General features: G+C 44.5%; 1 protein-coding gene across 1 annotated transcript in view; it reads right to left on the bottom strand.

Moving 5' to 3' along the window:
- The window catches only part of ERGIC1 (endoplasmic reticulum-golgi intermediate compartment (ERGIC) 1), a gene marked incomplete at its 5' end in the record, with an annotated part of 36,911 nt that overhangs the window by 8,380 nt on the left and 11,011 nt on the right, over nucleotides 1-17,520 (bottom strand). Inside the window, 5 exons of the mRNA XM_010072673.1 lie at nucleotides 1,056-1,156; nucleotides 2,348-2,408; nucleotides 6,365-6,469; nucleotides 8,979-9,103; nucleotides 9,739-9,833. Of these exons, the coding sequence (XP_010070975.1) occupies nucleotides 1,056-1,156; nucleotides 2,348-2,408; nucleotides 6,365-6,469; nucleotides 8,979-9,103; nucleotides 9,739-9,833 (487 nt within the window). The remainder of the gene's footprint in view (nucleotides 1-1,055; nucleotides 1,157-2,347; nucleotides 2,409-6,364; nucleotides 6,470-8,978; nucleotides 9,104-9,738; nucleotides 9,834-17,520) is intronic.

Here is a 17,520-nt window from a genome sequence, read left to right as displayed (position 1 = left end):
GCCCCCATTTGCAACCGTGCTCACAGAAGTGTCAAAAGCTCCTGCTGCCTATTTTCCAAATTACTTTCAGAACTTGCGTCGCAAGTCTTATCAGAAAAACAGTTGTGACATTAAGCAGAACAAATACATTGTAATCTGAATAGAGGGAGACATCCGAATCATTGGGACACACTGTACAAGCAAGCCCTAGACAGGAACGTTAATCTATTTGTCCATGAGAGCGCGTGCTTGATGATCAGTTACGGCAAACTAACAGTAATTAGATATTATAAATGGATTCTGGACTTTCACTTGGCACCTGGCTGGCAAATCATTTTAAATTGAAAGAGACTTTTTACCTTAAAAAGTAAAAAGGGCCTTTTTTCTTTTTAAGGTTCCATACATTGTATTATTAAAATACAAATATTTTCACATTTTATGTAAATTAATTTAAGAATTATACAGTTACGATAACTATCATAATCCAGTACAATAAAGTAGGCACTGTGAAGTAGTCAACCAGGACATATTTGCTGCTGCAAGTTCCGTGGATTAATATCAGAAATCAACATTTGTAAAAAGCTGAAGACCGTGCTGACTTATTTGTCTGACACATCCATCACGATTGACATTGTTTTATTAATAAAATCATGTGTAAGTGCTGTTTTGTATGTCCAGTTGGACTGCAGTTTCTGTCCAGATGCATCTTGACACAAGAGCTCCTGCAGCATGTAAAAACCTCCCACACAATTTATAGAAATCTAGATCAGTTAAGTTGAAGTATGAGAAAGGAGCAAGAATACCTTTCTCTAGAATTAAAACAATACCACTACCTCCTCTGACAAGCCCTCACAATCCCAACCCTGCTAAATGCCAGCACTAGGAGCAACAGGAAGACCCACTCTGAAAAGCTTCAGTTCCTTCTTCTCCCAGCAGAGGCTACTGCTCACCTACAAACAAATGTACACGGCTGCGGAGCAGAGGAGCAAGAGGGAGGAGGAATGACGGCTGAAGATCCTCCATGCATCCACTGGGCTGCAATGGGGAGCTTCTCTGAGAACTACCTGCTTCTTTACCTTATTTGCTACAGTATATTGGTATGAGTATCGCTGCTTGCCGCTCATGTCTTCGTACACTGTCGGGACTATCTTCAATATGTAATCATGAGATGCGAGAGCTGCAGTCAGGAAAGGAAAGGAAAGTATAAGTAGCATTCAGAAAAATGAATCACAGCCTACACAAGATTTCAAAGTAAATGTGCAAAATCAACTAAACAAGTAAGTCACAGAAAAGGTATCTCCCTCCTCCTTATCGCAGGTTCTGTGACAAAGTGACCATTTCCCATCCTACATTTATGTCCTTTGTACAAACTTTTTAAGGTACTTAGATGACACCAAAACCTGCCCACCATTCTAAGACTTCTGTAGCACCACGACACACAGAGATGAGTTTAGATCACTTGAACTTTCCTAACTGCTTGCAGCTATAAATGCTAAGACTTATCAGTGCCACAAAAAGCTGTCCTGGTTAAATCAAGAACTAGCTAAAGTTAGAGCTTCTTTTGAAGCTGAGTCATCACAACCTGTGTAGTCCCATTCCTTGTGCACCCACCTTCCTTTCTTTCTCTTCTTTCTCCTACAGCTGCTTAACAATCATTAATTCATTTTTTTCATTATTTAAATGGCTTGTGCCATTTTTTGTGTCTGCTGAAACAGTTCTAAAACAGAATTCTAAATGATTTCTTTGCAGGATCCTTTGGGCAAGGGTAACACAATGACATTTAGCTCCTAGAGAAAAAGAAAAAGCACACAATTGTCTAACTTCAGGAACAGCCACAGAAATTTTGTCCCAAAAAGCGGACAAGGCTGATATCCTCCAGAAGACTGAACACTTGAAGGAGAAAAACTAGGCTGAATCGTAGCACGCATTGGAAATTTATTTTTGTGTTGCTGGTCACAAAGAGAGGCAATGAAAATGTCTATTCTTCCAGCCACAGGGTAGAACTAACTTGCAACTTGCTACCCTGGCAAGAGCTAACTTGCAACACAAGAACAAGGAGAAGTTCTGGTGGTGGTGACAGCTGCAAAAGGAAGCTATAGGAATAGGATATGGATAAAAAACTCTAAATCTGAGTTGGTCGTAACAGAGCTGAAGACAATGTCCAGGTTGCAGAAGGGCTGCAAAGGACCTTTTGGGCTGAGACTTCTCTATGGTACTGGAGAAAATGGAAATGTCAGTCAGCAATTTCTGGAACATTTTGGTTACAGAGGCAGATTAAAGACTTCTGAATACCCAAGCGTTGCATGAATGGCTCAGTCTCCCCTCCCGCAGAGTGTGTCCAAGACCTGTAATCATCAAGAATACGTACGATTTGAGCTGAGTTTGTCTGCTCCCTCCAAGGCATTGAATGCTCCATGAACGTTATGGACCTGGAAAGCAAAAAGGCGTACGAACAAATTATGCTCTGACTTGGTAGCCTTGACCTTTGCTTCCCTGTGCTATCCTGTAACAAGGAGATCAGCCTGATTCAACCTTTCCGAAAACAAAGCCTCAACCCAGTAAAAGATGACTTGAAATATCTTTCACTGACCATCACCACAGAGGTTGGTTCCAAGTAAAAAACTTGATTTCACAACGTCTTACAAGATGAAACTCCAAAACCACTCCAAAGCTAAAGGAATTGCAGTTGGAAGAGGGCAGTTGTGAAATGTCATTGTGAGATATTTCCTAAGAGCTTTGCCTAGTTAACTGCAAAATTGATTTATCAGGCGAAAAGGGAAAGAAATGGGAGTCATATTCAGGTTAAAACTCAAGAGTTCTCCTGTAAAGGGAGCTCATGTCGGAACAGTTGGGCTTGTACAGCTTTAACTCATCAGCCCAGCTTTCACACCACACATATGCCCTTGGAGATGGGAAGGACACGTGCCAGCACTGCCATCCATTCAGCTTTTCCTGCAGCTGGTCCCAGGCATGCAAGTATCTGTTTGCCCAGAATAACAGGATTTCCATCCCATGCCTTCCACATACTATGATCTGGAGTCTGATGTGCATCAACAGAATAATCAATTTGTCAACTCTCCAGACAGGGAAAACCCCACAGCAGCAGCTGTAGGTTAGAGGTTGCATCACTTCCATAATGTACAGTAAGCTATACAGAAAGGACAAATAACCCCACAACCTAGAAACTCCTAACCTTAGCCAGACAACAGGGAAGAAGAGTTTGGAAGAAGTATTTGGTCATGGGTGTGACGGAGTTTCACCTCACTAACAGGGTAACGCAATCTCCTTCCCAGACCCTCTCAACAACTGATCGGACGTGGATATATTTGCCTCATCCTAGTGGCTGCTTCCCTGTTCTGAATGCTCTGGAGTGGACGATGGTTTGGAGGAAGAAGCAACCGAAGCCGTTTCTCTCCTGAGAAATTAAATTCTAGAGAGACAAAATCATCACTAAGTTCAGCTGGCAAGGTGCTGGTAACAAGCACAGAGCAAAAGCAACAGCTGAACCTCCCGCAGTGCCTTTCGGTCTGCCAGCATTTCATATATTTTACACAACAGTAACCATTTCCAAACTACACATCCAGACTGTACATATTCTTTTCTCGTTGTAAAAAGCATATGAAGAAAGAGAAGCCCCTGGACTGGGCTCCAGTATTATGTTTCATTCTTGATACAGCTGAGACGTAAGTCCCTTATAGCACAGCTGAGGCAGAGACTTTCAGGTCCACTTCAAACACTCTAACAGTAAATATTTGAGTGGTTACTCAGCAAACAACTGTATCTACCCTGTGAGGTACTTGGATATTTGGACTTGAGTTCCTGTCCTTGGTTCCCCAGCATCCACACCTCTGTTTATATGTAAAAGTTGTCTGCTCTGCATCTCTCTACACACTGAGTTTGCAAAGCTGTGAGTTACAGGGCTTCCACACAGACAAAGCCACCCAACATCTCCACAACTGCCTGCTTCTGTGCCACCAGCTCCTTTGGTACATTTGCTTCTCTTCTCTTTGCAACTCAGATGGCATTTATCACTCCCGGTCTGATGATCTACTATGATTTTCCTTGTGGAATATTCTGGAATCCCATTACAATATTTGCTGTCCGTAGATTGCTAATTAATCTCTGCTCTACAAAGTGCACAGGCGTGTTCCTTGAGGGAACATACTTGTTTGTACCTTGTTAAGTACCTGGAGGGACTCCAACAAGGAGTAAGCTTTTGGCCACAGTAACAGAACTGCTTTGCAGCAGAGAACCTAAGCAAGCCTATTTAGCCAGACGTTCTCAGGACTGTCCTGTACTAGCAAGGCCAAATTTAGTGCCTGGAGTAGTGGTACAGGAGGCTAGTCAGTGGTTTAACACTGCCAACACTTTATTGTCAGACAACATGGACCTCAAAAAGATGCTTTCCAGGGCCTTTAACTTCTATACAAACATATGCAAAGACATAACTGGACAACTCAGGCAGAGTCCAGCCCCAGGTTAAAGTAACTTCCAACCTTGCAGCCATAGAGAAAAGACAAGACCTCTCACAAGGATAAAACTAGGATTATTCAACACCATGATCTAGCACTCAAGAGAATTCTATGATTAAAAACGTATAGTCTCCTGCTTTCCACATCTATTTCTATACTGGGTTACCTGACATGCGAGAACCTAATTGGTCTTAATTTTGGTCTCATCTATGTGAGGGAAGAAAAATCTACAAAAAGTCTGCCACTACTGTGCATGAACTACTGTTGAAGCACTGAAGCTCATTCAATGTTGGGCGAGATTTAAATCTCTATTTCAAACAGACTGGTTTTTCTGGAGAACACAGCATGTACCTTAGTTGATCATTCTGGCAGAGCTGGTAACAACCTACAAAGAACTAACTCCCAGCACATGACACAAGCGAATGAGAAGCTCCTCACCCTGTTTAAGAAATATGAGCATATATTACATCAAAGCTGGCGGAGACAACCTAAAATATTCAAAGGTGTAACTAGATAGATTTAAAGCTCTCCGTACTTGCTGGCTCGCTACACTGCTTGCTGAGTCTTGGTAGCACCTGCTTAGTTAACACAACCTTCTTTAATTTGTGCTGTTGAACTCATGTTTGCCTACAGGATCAGCAGCACCTACATGCTCCATTCATGTGTACGGAGACGATGAATAGTTATTTTGAACTTTGAAAATACTAATCAGAACTTGTCCAAATCCAGAGCCAACTACATGTTTGCTAGACAGGTTTCTCACCAGAACTGAAGATGCTTGCTCCTTTGCCCCCAACTGTCCAGGCTTCTCAGCTCATTCATGCTGATTCGCACTTCAGCTCCATTACTCAGACTCCATGACACAACAATGGGAACGCTACCTTAGAGCACTGATTTCCCACGCAAACTGCAGAACTCCCTATTAGCGCTTACCTAATATTTTTCATAATCTCAGTGTGCTTTACAGACATTAAGCCAAGCTTATTTATATGCTAATACTTGAGCGTTCCCACACAAGATATTTCCTAAAAAAAGCCAGGAGCAGAATCAGAAGACTACAAAGGAACGCTTAGACTTGTTAGCATGAAAAAGGGTTTTGGAAGTGGGTGTACAAGCAGCAGACTAATGAGGTGTCTGTGCTGAAGAAAGAAGATTACAGAGAGACTACAGGTAAGCAATGTTTAGGGTGAGTCGCAAACTGGGTGTGCACATATATAACTCCCACCTATGATGCTAGCTCCTTGGAAGTAGGCTAGAGAAGTGCTGTAATCTGTCCTTATTGAGAAATTGGGAATTATTACATAACCTGCAACACCTGGTGAAACTCTATCCACAGGGCAAATGCACACATTCAGCTTCTTCCCAGCAGGGAACTGGCAGTTCTAAGTCTAACTTGTGTTTCATAGAACAAATTTGACTAATAGATGTCTGCTGTACAAGTACAGTGAAGTGAATTAAAAATAACTTGACTGGTGCCATGGTAAAGACAGTAGCGAGCACACATTCTCCCTTAGGACACTCACTGCTCCTCTGCAAAGACAGTCAATATTTGTTTTCTGTATTAATTCTGAAAACAGTACTGCACCGGATTTTGCAAAGCCATGAATCCTCATTTCTACTCTCTGCAGGAAGATGGCCACATAGTTTTCCAAAAGCACTTTCAGTTTCAGATGAAAACAGCAAAGTTACTCTATGACTGAACGCTGCTCCTTCCTGAAGTGGTGGCATGTAAACAGCTTATGAACTCCTCTGGACTGAGTGTACACTGCATGAATGCAAGGGATGGGCTTGCTTACCCAGGCAGTCTTATGTTCTCCCAACACTGCACATGGCCCTTCCATAAAACCAAAGGGTCTAATATTAAAGTCACTCTCATTGCATTCCTTCCGCTAGACCCAGGGAAAAGAACTCACCTGTAACTTGTCCCCAAATGAGAGCTTGTGGATGACATGAGTCATGTCAGGATTCTGAGGCTGCGCAGTGGCACTGTGTGTTGACACGTGAAAGTTACCAGGGACCTAAAATTAGTCAAGACAAGGAAGACAGGATTTCATGTTTTATCCCTCAAGGCATTGCTAGGCTCTGCGATATGAAGCAGAAATACCTGGATCCATCCAGCCTGGCAGACTCTATCTACTTAGCAGCGGACAACCTCTGGCACATCAGAGAAAGGCTTTGAAATACCGTCCTGCACTTGACCAACACCACGATACTGCATACAGAGCAGAGATCGGTTACACACCACAGCCCCGGAGTCTGGCACCCTCACGTTGCTACTGCTGCTGACTAGGAGGTGATGAGTGGATCACTCCCAACTTTAGGGATTCCTAACACTTAAGGCTATGTCTTTCATCCGTATTAAAATAAGATTCATGTCTCTGACAGGCAGCAAACAGTTGCTTAATGTTTTACTCCCACATCTCATATTTGAAAATGGGACCACTGCTGCAGAACAACCCAAGAAAGCTGTGGATATATTCTTAATGTAGTACTGGTCATGAGCAACCTTACATTTGAGAAGATTGTGCATAAGAATGAGTTTTACATAGAAAGAGAAAAAAACCCCACCAAAACCAGTGGGGCTTCCCATGCAAACTAAGCTCGATCTTCAGCTTCTAGCCCTGGCAATAGCCCTTCCAAGTACAGGATTTTCTGCTTTTAATTTTTTAAACTGAGGGAAATAGAAAGTTATGAAAAATTAAAATTTCACCTAAGGACTCAATTTCAAGACAGAAAATGAGCACTGGTGTCATTCTGACGGGATCACTCTAGCATGCACATACTTTTCAGGTCACTAGCTCTCGTCTGTGAAGTCTTTCAGCAGATTCAGCTCAATCACTGTTATGGAGCGTGTAAGAATTTTTCCCTGGCAAGAAAAGGTTGGGAAATGAAGCAACACTGAAGAGCAATCTGACATGGCCTAAGACAAGAGTGGGAGGATGGTTATATAACTGGTCCCCATTGTCTCTTCAGAGGCATCTCACCAGCAGGGCCACCGGAGGCCACATGCTGGTTCCATGTGCTTTCAGGAAAGGTAATTTAAATGACTTGAGGAGCAGCAGTGAGGGAACACTTTCAGGTGTGGACATAAGCTGTGTCATACACAAGCTCGGTAAACAGGGTGACAGACTCTGCAGTAAACAGTACACACAATCATCGCACCTTGTCCTCCCTCTTCAGGTTTGAGAACACCCAAGTGCAACCCTCAGTCAAGTTTCAAAGCTTAGCCTTGTCCCACTCTAAATACCAGCTCATACAGAAGCCTGTGCAATTTCTGCCAAGGGACTGACTTCCAGCTCAGATACGAGACGTTCAGGTTTTCAGAGCCAGAAGTCCTGGGTCAGGTCCCCTCCCTCTGACAGTAGTCCCAACCACTGCATGAGACAATGCAATTAATGGTCTTCCACAGATGAAGCAGCAAAAGGAGCTCCTCACTGCCACATACAGAAACCCCCTTTTGAGTTGCTGTGGTGAGCAGAACACACCACATCGAGCGGACAAAACCCCAAGTATTTCAGCTCTGTGCTTTGGGAATCAGCAGAACAAGAACTACCTTTCAAGAAGCCCTTTCCCAGTTTTGTGGGCTATCAGCTGCCAGTAAGCTTGGTGGCTTAGAGGTGAGGAAAGAAACGTCCTCTTTTTAAGTCCCTAATCCTTTCCATGCCACCGAATCAGTAAGAGGTTCTGCCTGTTATTTTTAGATGCGATTTAACATGACCTGGGAGGAAAAGAAGGAAGTAGGATTTTGTAGCCTGTGGTACATGAAGAGGCGTGAATAAAGGGTGTGCCCTTCTGAGGACATCCGTGGGCCCCACCACTGCCTCCCCCACCCCAGCTAGTCATCTCCAGCATTACATAGCAAGATTATTCAATTCTGAACACACCCATCCCAGAGAGGAGCCTCCTCCAGGCCCAGATTTTCATTCTCTGAGACAGAAGCAGAGCATCCCAACAAAGCATGCGCAGAGGCCGCGTGCATGTATTCCAAACGTCTCAGCATGGAACCGCTTCTGTTACGCTGGCACCCTCTAGTAGGAAACATTCCTGTCATTCTGCGGCTCTCGGAACAAAAGAGCGCTTGGACAGAGACATTGCCAAAGACCTCTGCACAGTGAATCACATTTTGGAGGTGCAAAAGTCCTGACGAGTAAACACAGAAGCCATTTGGCACTTGTAGGGAGTTCATACATCCCCTAAACATTAGGCTGCTGCGCTGAAAGAAACAGCACTGGATGCAACACAGAGCTGCTCTCTGCTGTTAAGCAATGCTACCTCGATTACCTGTTTTGGAGAATGGTAACAAAAAGCCTCTTCTAACACATCCTCTGTGAGTTTAACTACACAGCCTCCTCTCCCCGCACTGTTCTGCAGCACTGAGAGACTTAACCTTACCACTGATTAGGGACATGAATGTACACTCTACAGGAGAGACACCGACACACACAGATTTTCATAAGCATTTTACAAATGGATCTTGTTAACATTTCCCCAGCCAGCACACATGCATCCACTGTTATTTCTACTTACCTTGTTGATACTGAAATGGCCCTCAAACCTGCAGCCATCCCCATTATTGAGAGGTATCTTCATCGAGTTGTCAATATGACCCACTTCGTGCCTTCCCATTTCATCTTGGATGTCTAGTCCAACTACTGCATGGGTGGGAGAGGAGGAGACAAAAATCAAAACAAAAGAAATAACAGGAAGGTTGCACAGGAAAAGCATGCACTGCTTTTATGGGGAGAAAATCCACACCTTTTTCACTGACATTTGACTAAACTGTGCTAATATGTCATTTGTCAAATACCAATTGTTATACCAGCTCTTCAGAAAGAACTTCATAACCAAATTTTTCAGACCGCCTATTTGACTTCTCATATCCTGCCACCTGACTGCCCTCTCAATTACACAAACAGAAGAACTTCAGGTGGACAAGGCAGGTGATTTGTGAAAAGCCAACAACTAGCTGGTGCATTCAGAGTTACAAAAGAAACTTGGCAGGTTTCTTGCTCCCAGACACAAAAAGGTTGCTATGAAAAAGGAAACAAGACTTAGAAAGAAACCATCGAGGGATGTCAGCCACTAACACCGGCTGCAGAGTGAGCACAGGGTCCAAGAAAACAGGTGTCCTGCCCTGTAACAGAAAGCGATGGGGTATTGGCAAAGGCTGCAGCTACTTGATCTCCATCCACCCTGTTACAGAAGAAGGGCCACTGTACTAGGTTGGGCCTATTTCAAATATTACTTAAAGGACAAAGAAAAACCGTAAGTGAAAAGGGGTACTCACATTCACAATGCAGGTTTGGCAAACTGATGTTCAGATTCACTTCTATTTTACCTCCACTGTCTTTGTCTGGGTCATCCACGTAGAGCTCATTAACTCTGGAGGACAGAAAACACAGGTGTGTTTCAGGTACATAGCTCCTTTCCACAGGAAAAAGAACAACAGTGGGAAGGGAAAAAGGGAGACTTTGAAGCAGGGGGTTTGACTGCATGACAGCTGCAACAGAGTTACAAGGCAGAGAGCAGGAAAAGCCCTCCACTGCTGCCTGGGGGCAAATCGCAATTTAATTTATCTTCTTGCTTGGGAAGTGCAGGAGGCTTTAAACAAGTCCCTTGCACCAGCAGAAAACAAAACTCCTGCTCTGATTTCTGTTTTCTGCCTCCTTCCCTAACCTGAGTTTCCAGAGGTGATACAAAATAAGAACTTAATGCTGAAGAGGTGGCAGGCTGGTGTGCTAGCCCTCTGCATACCTGGGCTGTTACTCCTTTTAGGAAAGAGGGAAACGTGTTTTTCAATTTATTTCATAAACAGTTTCAGAGAAAGACTGCTCTCAACTACCCCACAGGAAAACTTATTTGTATTACTAATTGCCTTTTGTTACTGCCACCCAGTTGACAGAGCAGAGGAAAGAGAAGGCAGCATGGCATACTTGTATCTCTTTCCTTAATATCTCATTTCAATCTATGAATGGTAACCAAAAACAGTGACTAAAATTGCAGAGAAGAGGATTTGAGCCAAGAACAGATGGGAAGAAACATCCTGGACAGCAGGATCTCTCACACCATGCAGCAGTCTCCCAAAGAGTAATGTTGTTTCACAGCACCCACAGAGCTGGCACGTATTTCACAGAAGACAAAATACAGATATAGAGCAAAAGTAATACAAGAGTATAAATATTTTCTGTTGGCAAATATGACATGTAAAATATAAACCAAAAATAGCCAAGGCAAGCACGGCTGAATTAGCTGAATGGTCCTAGAGAACCCACTCCAGGGAAACCCACCACACTGATCCGAGAAGACGGTGAGATTACCCAGCAGCTCTTTTTCCCTCAAAGTCCAACACTGTTCTGATTCATCAAATAAGATTTGACAATTTATCTTCCAGTCAGACAGACTATAAAGCTATGGGAACTTATGTTCAGGCAAGCTACATAAAATAAACTACCTTTACCAGGAAGTGCTCTGTATTATTTTTATTTAATGCTCAAAGTGTGTGAAACCCTTTGACAAACCCTTGCTGAAGAGTCCGTGCTAGTAGACAAACCAGACTAAGGGCAGCTACAGGAGAGATTCAAAGTCATTTTGCTCTGGTGATACATCTCTGGACCATAATGAACTGTTTGCCCTGTGGATTCAGAAGAAACAAGTCTTCACGCTGAGAAACACATAGCTGCCAATTTTTTTGGAGGTAATTACTCACAGGTCAGTGGGGTTTACAGACACTCATTTAAAACCAGCACAGCATTTGTCTTCTGCTTCACAGCCCTACCTTTCTCTGTTTTTAATTGGCTTGACAAGTTGCTTGCAATCATTACTCAATGTATTTTTCAAGTGATTAACAAAAATGACACAGAGGGAGGGGAAAGATTGCTCATCAGTGACCTAGTTAGAAGCTTCTTGGCTGAGCCCTCTTCTCCTGGGTAGAATGCATTAAATCTTCTACGTGTTTATTACTAGCAGATTGGGTAGCGAGCGGGATTAAGTCATATGTCCGAATATGGTTGTGTGAAGCAGCTCCAGCCAGGAGAGGTACTAATCCCCCAGAGCAATGCACCTTTCTGTGCTCCCCCAGTCCTCCCATCAAGATCCCAGTTGCCGGCCAACCTGTTCTATAACAGCACCTGGTTTCTCCCCAGCTCTGTGCCATCTGAGATATGGGCCACGTCCAGCTGGTGCTGGGGCAACCTGATGTTACTGCGAAAAAGAGCATTTGCACCAGGGCTGGCAGAGAAGTGCCTCAGGTTCAACAGCTCAGCTGACCACCCCAGCTCTTTGGAGGAAAGCTCTAGGAAGGTCAATACCTTGTATTTACTGATTTCCAGTTCTGAACCTCTCAGAAAACGTGCGGTCAGGTGCAGTCTGTGAGCAAAGGCGCGTAAGCCTTTCAGCGACAAGCGAATGGGAAGTGGTTGCTGGTGGAAGTCAAAGGATAAGCTGTGCACAGGGAGCCTGTGGAAGCTCTTACGTGGGAAGGCAAGCGGTGAGGTCACTTGGTTGCAGACTGGATCACTGAGGCAAAGAGAAGTAGGCCAGTTTGTCCACGTCACATAGCCCATTAGTTGGAGATAAAGGAAATTGGTTTCCTGTCCTGCACTCCGGTCACTGGACCAACGGTTCCCAACCTGTCCCTTGGGCAAGGCTCACGGCCACTTCCTCCTCCTCCTCTTTACCTAGAAGCTCCCTGCCCCTTTCCTACTCATGGTCCCAATTTCATAACCCTATCTATCACTCCTTAGACATCTGACAGCTCGTGACAGTCTGTGCTTCCTTCCCTTGGACCTGCAGTGCCACCTCTCATGGAGCATCCTGCCTGCTGAATCCTGCTTCTCCCTCCCAGCTCCAGCCACGGACTCCTCTTGGCAGCATCAGCTCTCACAAAGGGCCCAAGCCAACAAATCCAGCGAGGTATCTTCTCAGGGGCTCCAAAGTGCAGCCTTTGCACTGACCTGCTGTTACTGAGGTTCCTCTCACTATTGGGAACGAAGGACACAATGACAACACACCACAGGCTACGCTTCCTGGGGCAAACTTCAGAAGAAATGTCATAATTTTCAACAAATCAGAAATTTCACTCCCAAAAGACATTTTGGAAACCTCACAGGTAAAACTAACTTCCAGGGTCAAGGCTACTCCTTCCAGAATCTCCTCCTGAACCACCACCTACATTTGGATGGAGCTGGCTGAGAACGGGCACTCATGCCTCCCTTGCTATCCTCCTCCCCAGGGCCCAGAAGCTAAATTGCACACAGCCTTCCTATTATTTAATCAGACAATCCTGGGATGTTGTGAAAAGCACTATTTACCACCGCTAACAACCCTCCCTGAAGGGATAACATCTCTAGTGGAAGAAATGAAGTTGGCTCTAATTTATAGCTGTCCCTCCTGGGACATAAAGTGTCCTAGAAGTAACGGTGCTCAACAGTGAACCTGGGACGGTCTCAAGGGAAAGAAAACCCCTGGTCAGGCAGAAGGACACTGGAAATGCAGCTGTTCCTATGGCTGTTCAGGGAGGCAGTGTATAGAGTTGGTTTGTGACTCCAAAGATGCACGTACCTCCTCTGAAGACCCTAAGCACGTAGGAGTTGGTATTTTACTGGTTGCTGCTAAGGACTATTTGAATAAAAGCGGCACAGTAAAGCAGGAGCGAGGTGCAGAGCTACGAAAGCACAACGAAGGTAACAGGACAGGTGAGAGGTGGACCTGTCCCCCCACGGGGCCTCCCATCACAGATTCAAGGAAAGGGAAGAAAGTTTCTCCACACAGGAGGAGCTGTGATCCACACAGAAAGAATCTGTTTCACTTCTAGAAAGAGCCACTCTGAAATACTTCACATTCCCGAGCGCTGCTGCTGGGCTTCTCACTTGCTTATCCTGTTTGCTTACAAACTTGCAGCATTACACAGAAAAAGTTGGAGGGACTCTTTGGCTGAAATCGCAGATCATGCAAATGGCACGCAAAAGAGAATGAAAGGGGGAAATAGCAGCAAGAGGGCCCAGCATTTCTTTAACATTTTATCCAAAGAAAGCCAGACCTGTTCCCCATGCTTTTGGACTTAGATTTATGACACAACAGCTTTGTTTCCCCAGAAACAAAACTTCCCCAGTAATGTGTTTCCACCCAGCAGTCCTGGCCACTAACATTAGACACTTCAGCACCTCAACATTTGAAGAGCCTGCGGCCCTTTGAGTACAAGAGAAGACACACTGCATCAACCTTTCAGAGTTTCACACACTGCTTCAGTGCTCTCTAAACACACCTTCCTCATCCTCTGTCCTCCTTGTTCTAGTCTTTGCTTCAAGTTTTAGCCTTTTTTTCCCTCTTTCACAGCAAATGACTAGACAGCCAGTCATCAGCCATACAGAAAATACAACCGTTTTCTCCAGCAAGCTGCATTTTACCTTTTCCTCCAACTCCCAGGAGGCACTCTCTGGTCTCCAGGACCCTAAGCCTAAGAGGGAGAATAATTATTCTTCCTTGAGAGATCCCAAAGCTTCTCAAAATACTTTCTCAGGCAAGCTCTCTTGGCTCCACTTGTCACTTCAGCTCTAATCAACCACCCTCCAGAAATACAACCATTCGAAGCTGAGATTCCTGCACTACCATCTTTTCGGTTGGACCAGACCAGAGAAGACCCAATGTAGGACAAACGACCTATCTTGTTCTCAACTCATACAAAGGTACAGCAAGCAGGTCAGCAAATTTTCTACTGCAGATTTGAGTCAGAAATTGCAAATGACATCATGACACGACCTTCTGCTTCCTGTTTAACCCACACATTAGGACAAACGGCAAAACAACACTTCACAAATATATAACACTGTTTATTAGGTAAGCTCCAAGTTACTACGCAAACATTAATTAAGCTTCTTAGCACCCCTGAGAGGTAGACAGCTAAGTATTACATCCTTCTACAGAAAAGTGTCTATCTCAAGGTCAGTCCATGGCAAGAGCAGGATTACAACTCCCATTCCGCTCTGACTACTCGGCTGTATTCCCTATGCTGGCCCAGTTTGCTCCAGCATTTAATCTGCCACAACTGGATGAGCTGGTAGAGTTGGAGTTGCATCTCCAGGGTAGTGTCAGAACACATGAGTTGTAGCACTGCGCTCCCGGCACAGATGGCTTATGCTCCGAGGTTATAGTTTCCAGCAGAAAGAACTCGTGTTACACCAGGACCACACTCTGCTGTTTACAGTAGGTGCAGCTTGACCCTGCCGGCTGCTATGAGAAGTGTTCATGGGTAAAGAGCCACAAGACATATTCCCCATACCTTGAAGAGCTAAGGGACAAAAGAACTCTGAAGGCAGGTATGATAACAATTCTGTTTCACTGCAGAATCGGTCTTGGGCATGCAAATGAATCCAGTGTGAACAAGCAGCGCGGGTCTCAGAAGGTCCTGGCATTTTCCTTCCTCCCACATTCGGGGTACCTGGCAGCCTGCATGAACAGTCACGTTGTGCTGCACATGATGTGGCTGTGGGACGGGAGCTGGGCTGTGTGTATTCAGACGCTGGTCAAAGCATTTTTCATAAAAATTAAAGCAAGCAGGTGTCCCCAGCGAATTATTTGGTCACCTTAAATGAACAAATGATTTGGACATCACTCATGTGCCCTTGCAGGGGGGGACAGCCTTCCAAGTGTCAAACTTGTCACTTCAGATTGTTCTTTGCCTCTTACTACAACAAAAAAAAAGAAAAAGAAAACATTGCCAGGAAAGGTCTGTTGCTTTCTACAGTGTGCTGTGGCAGACAAATTATTGTTGAGCAGTTACATTCATACCACAAGTATCACACTCATACCCTCCTACCCCGTCCCTGGCTGCCAATGCAAGGCATTAGTTAATTACATCTTTCCTCCTTAATGATGGAATACTTGGAAAACTCTTATTGATCCTACAGAACATAATTCATGACCTAATTATGGTGATAAAACTGCAAGATTATCATCTTGCAGCTATTAGCTTCTAGCACTGATCTGAGTTAATTAGAAAAGAGATAGGTGATTTCTACGTTCTTGATTTGCAACATAACAGCACGATGAATGAGGAAGGCTGCTAAAGCTATGCTGAGCAATTTCTAGCCCTCAATCTACTTTCAACTCTCAGCCTACCACCAATCCAGCCCAGGAAATACCAGCCACATTTAACACTTTAGCTTAATTTCTTCAGCCATTTGAGTCATTTGCTCAGTGGGACAACCGTATTTGATACTGTCAATTTTGCAGACGTTCAGATGTGGAGCATGGACCTTCTTTATTTTATCTGTCTTTTACAGAATTGAGCAGGTTAAACTAGGTTCTTGTTTGGGACCAAGTCTTCAGTCACTCTCAGTCTGAACAGGGGAAAAAAAAAGTAACCAAGAAGATCCTTCATTTCCAGAGTTAAATGCACTCTCCCCTTGACTGCAATGATGGGTTGTGGCTGAGCAAAGAAAGAAAAACCTCTTTCCTCACGAGTCCTTCACTGTGCTTTTCCTGAAAAGGATGTAGCCCCACCTAAGAACCAAGCTTTGATTTCCTTCATGGCTGCTCAGAAGACTGCCTGCAAGGGTCATGCAATAAATCTAGAAGATGAGAAACTAGGAGCTTTCTACCCTACTCAGGGCTCGTCTACACAGGAAGCTAGTCAGCAGCAAAATAGGATATGCATTTATAGCGTGTTACCTGTGCCACGCGAACTTCCTGCGTGTCTGCTGTAACGCGCAGTGTCTTAGTTCAGCTTCCGAACTGAAGTAAGCTCCCATGCACAGACGCAATCCTAGGGCTCATTAGAAATGCCCACACGAGTTATGACATAGCTACTGTGATGCACACTGTCTTCCCTACATAGGTAATCTGGTTTTAGTGTTATGACTGTTATCCTCAAGATGAGGGTGTAATTTCTTGGCCTTCTGCCACCCAGACAAGTCTTTAGCAGTTGAGACTATAAATGCTAAGACAATGGGCTGGTCAAGGACAAACAGCTTTGAAGTTGGGCAAGAGTGACCAAACTGAGATTTCTAGTAATACCAGGAATTTAAGTTGCTACAGTCATATGAATGTAGAAGAAAGTTCCAAGAAGCAGGCAGAAGCTAGCAAGTATTAGGGGTCAGCATAGTGCAGAGCAGAGCCCATTTTCTCATGTTACAGCATGAGTTCAACAAACCACACCAACCTCTCACTTTAGATGCCGATACCAAAGCAACCTCCCATTGGGGAGAGCTAGACAGTTAATCCTGTGGGCACTACTGCTGTTGAGGTTGCTGATTTGCCCTGAAGCAGGCTGTCGATGCACACACACCATGCACAATTACTCGGCATAATAGGGCTATGAGGTAAGCACGAGTCCACATCAGCAAACCTGCTACGTCTCTGATGTAAGGCACCAGGCCAAGTACTCTCAATTTCACCTTGACATCAAAAATGAGCAGCTATCCCCATGCAATTCAGCTTTTGTCAAGCTCATGACTGCTTTAAGGGAAATATTACACAAGAGGTGAAAGACTGCTGCAGTCTCATAGTATAGCTGGCATTGGCAAAGCAGGAAAGCTCACCCCATGCAAATGAACACTCTAGTTAACCATTCAGATCCTGGCTGATGCTAGGAAACTTCATGCTGGGAGAGATATCCCTTGGAGGAGATTCATAATACAAAAGAAACTTGAAGCTTGCAATAAGAACGGAAGGGAATTGAATAGTTTGCTCATAAGGAATCTTCCATATCTTCAAAAAGTATTTGATTCATGGACAAACAAGGCTCAAAAGCCACAAAGACGATCAGAGGGCTGGAGCACCTCCCATACAAGCACAGGCTGAGAGAGTTGGGGTTGTTCAGCTGGGAGAAGAGTAGGCTCCGGGAAGACCTTAGAGCAGCCTTCCAGTACTGAAAGGGGGCTACAGGAGAGATGGGGAGGGGCTCTGGATCAGGGAGTGTAGTGATAGGACAAGGGTCAACAGCTTTAAGCTGAAAGAGAGCAGATTTAGATTAGATATTAGGAAGAAACTTTTTCCTGTGAGGGTGGTGAGGCACTGGCCCAGGTTGCCCAGGGAAGCTGTGGATGCCCCATCCCTGGAGGGGTTCAAGGCC

Source organism: Pterocles gutturalis, unplaced genomic scaffold (genome assembly GCF_000699245.1).
Source record: "Pterocles gutturalis isolate BGI_N339 unplaced genomic scaffold, ASM69924v1 scaffold23342, whole genome shotgun sequence".
Taxonomy (NCBI): Eukaryota; Metazoa; Chordata; class Aves; order Pterocliformes; family Pteroclidae; genus Pterocles; species Pterocles gutturalis.
The sequence above is the reverse complement of the archived record's forward strand: the minus strand, read 5'-3'. Positions and strand labels throughout refer to the sequence as shown.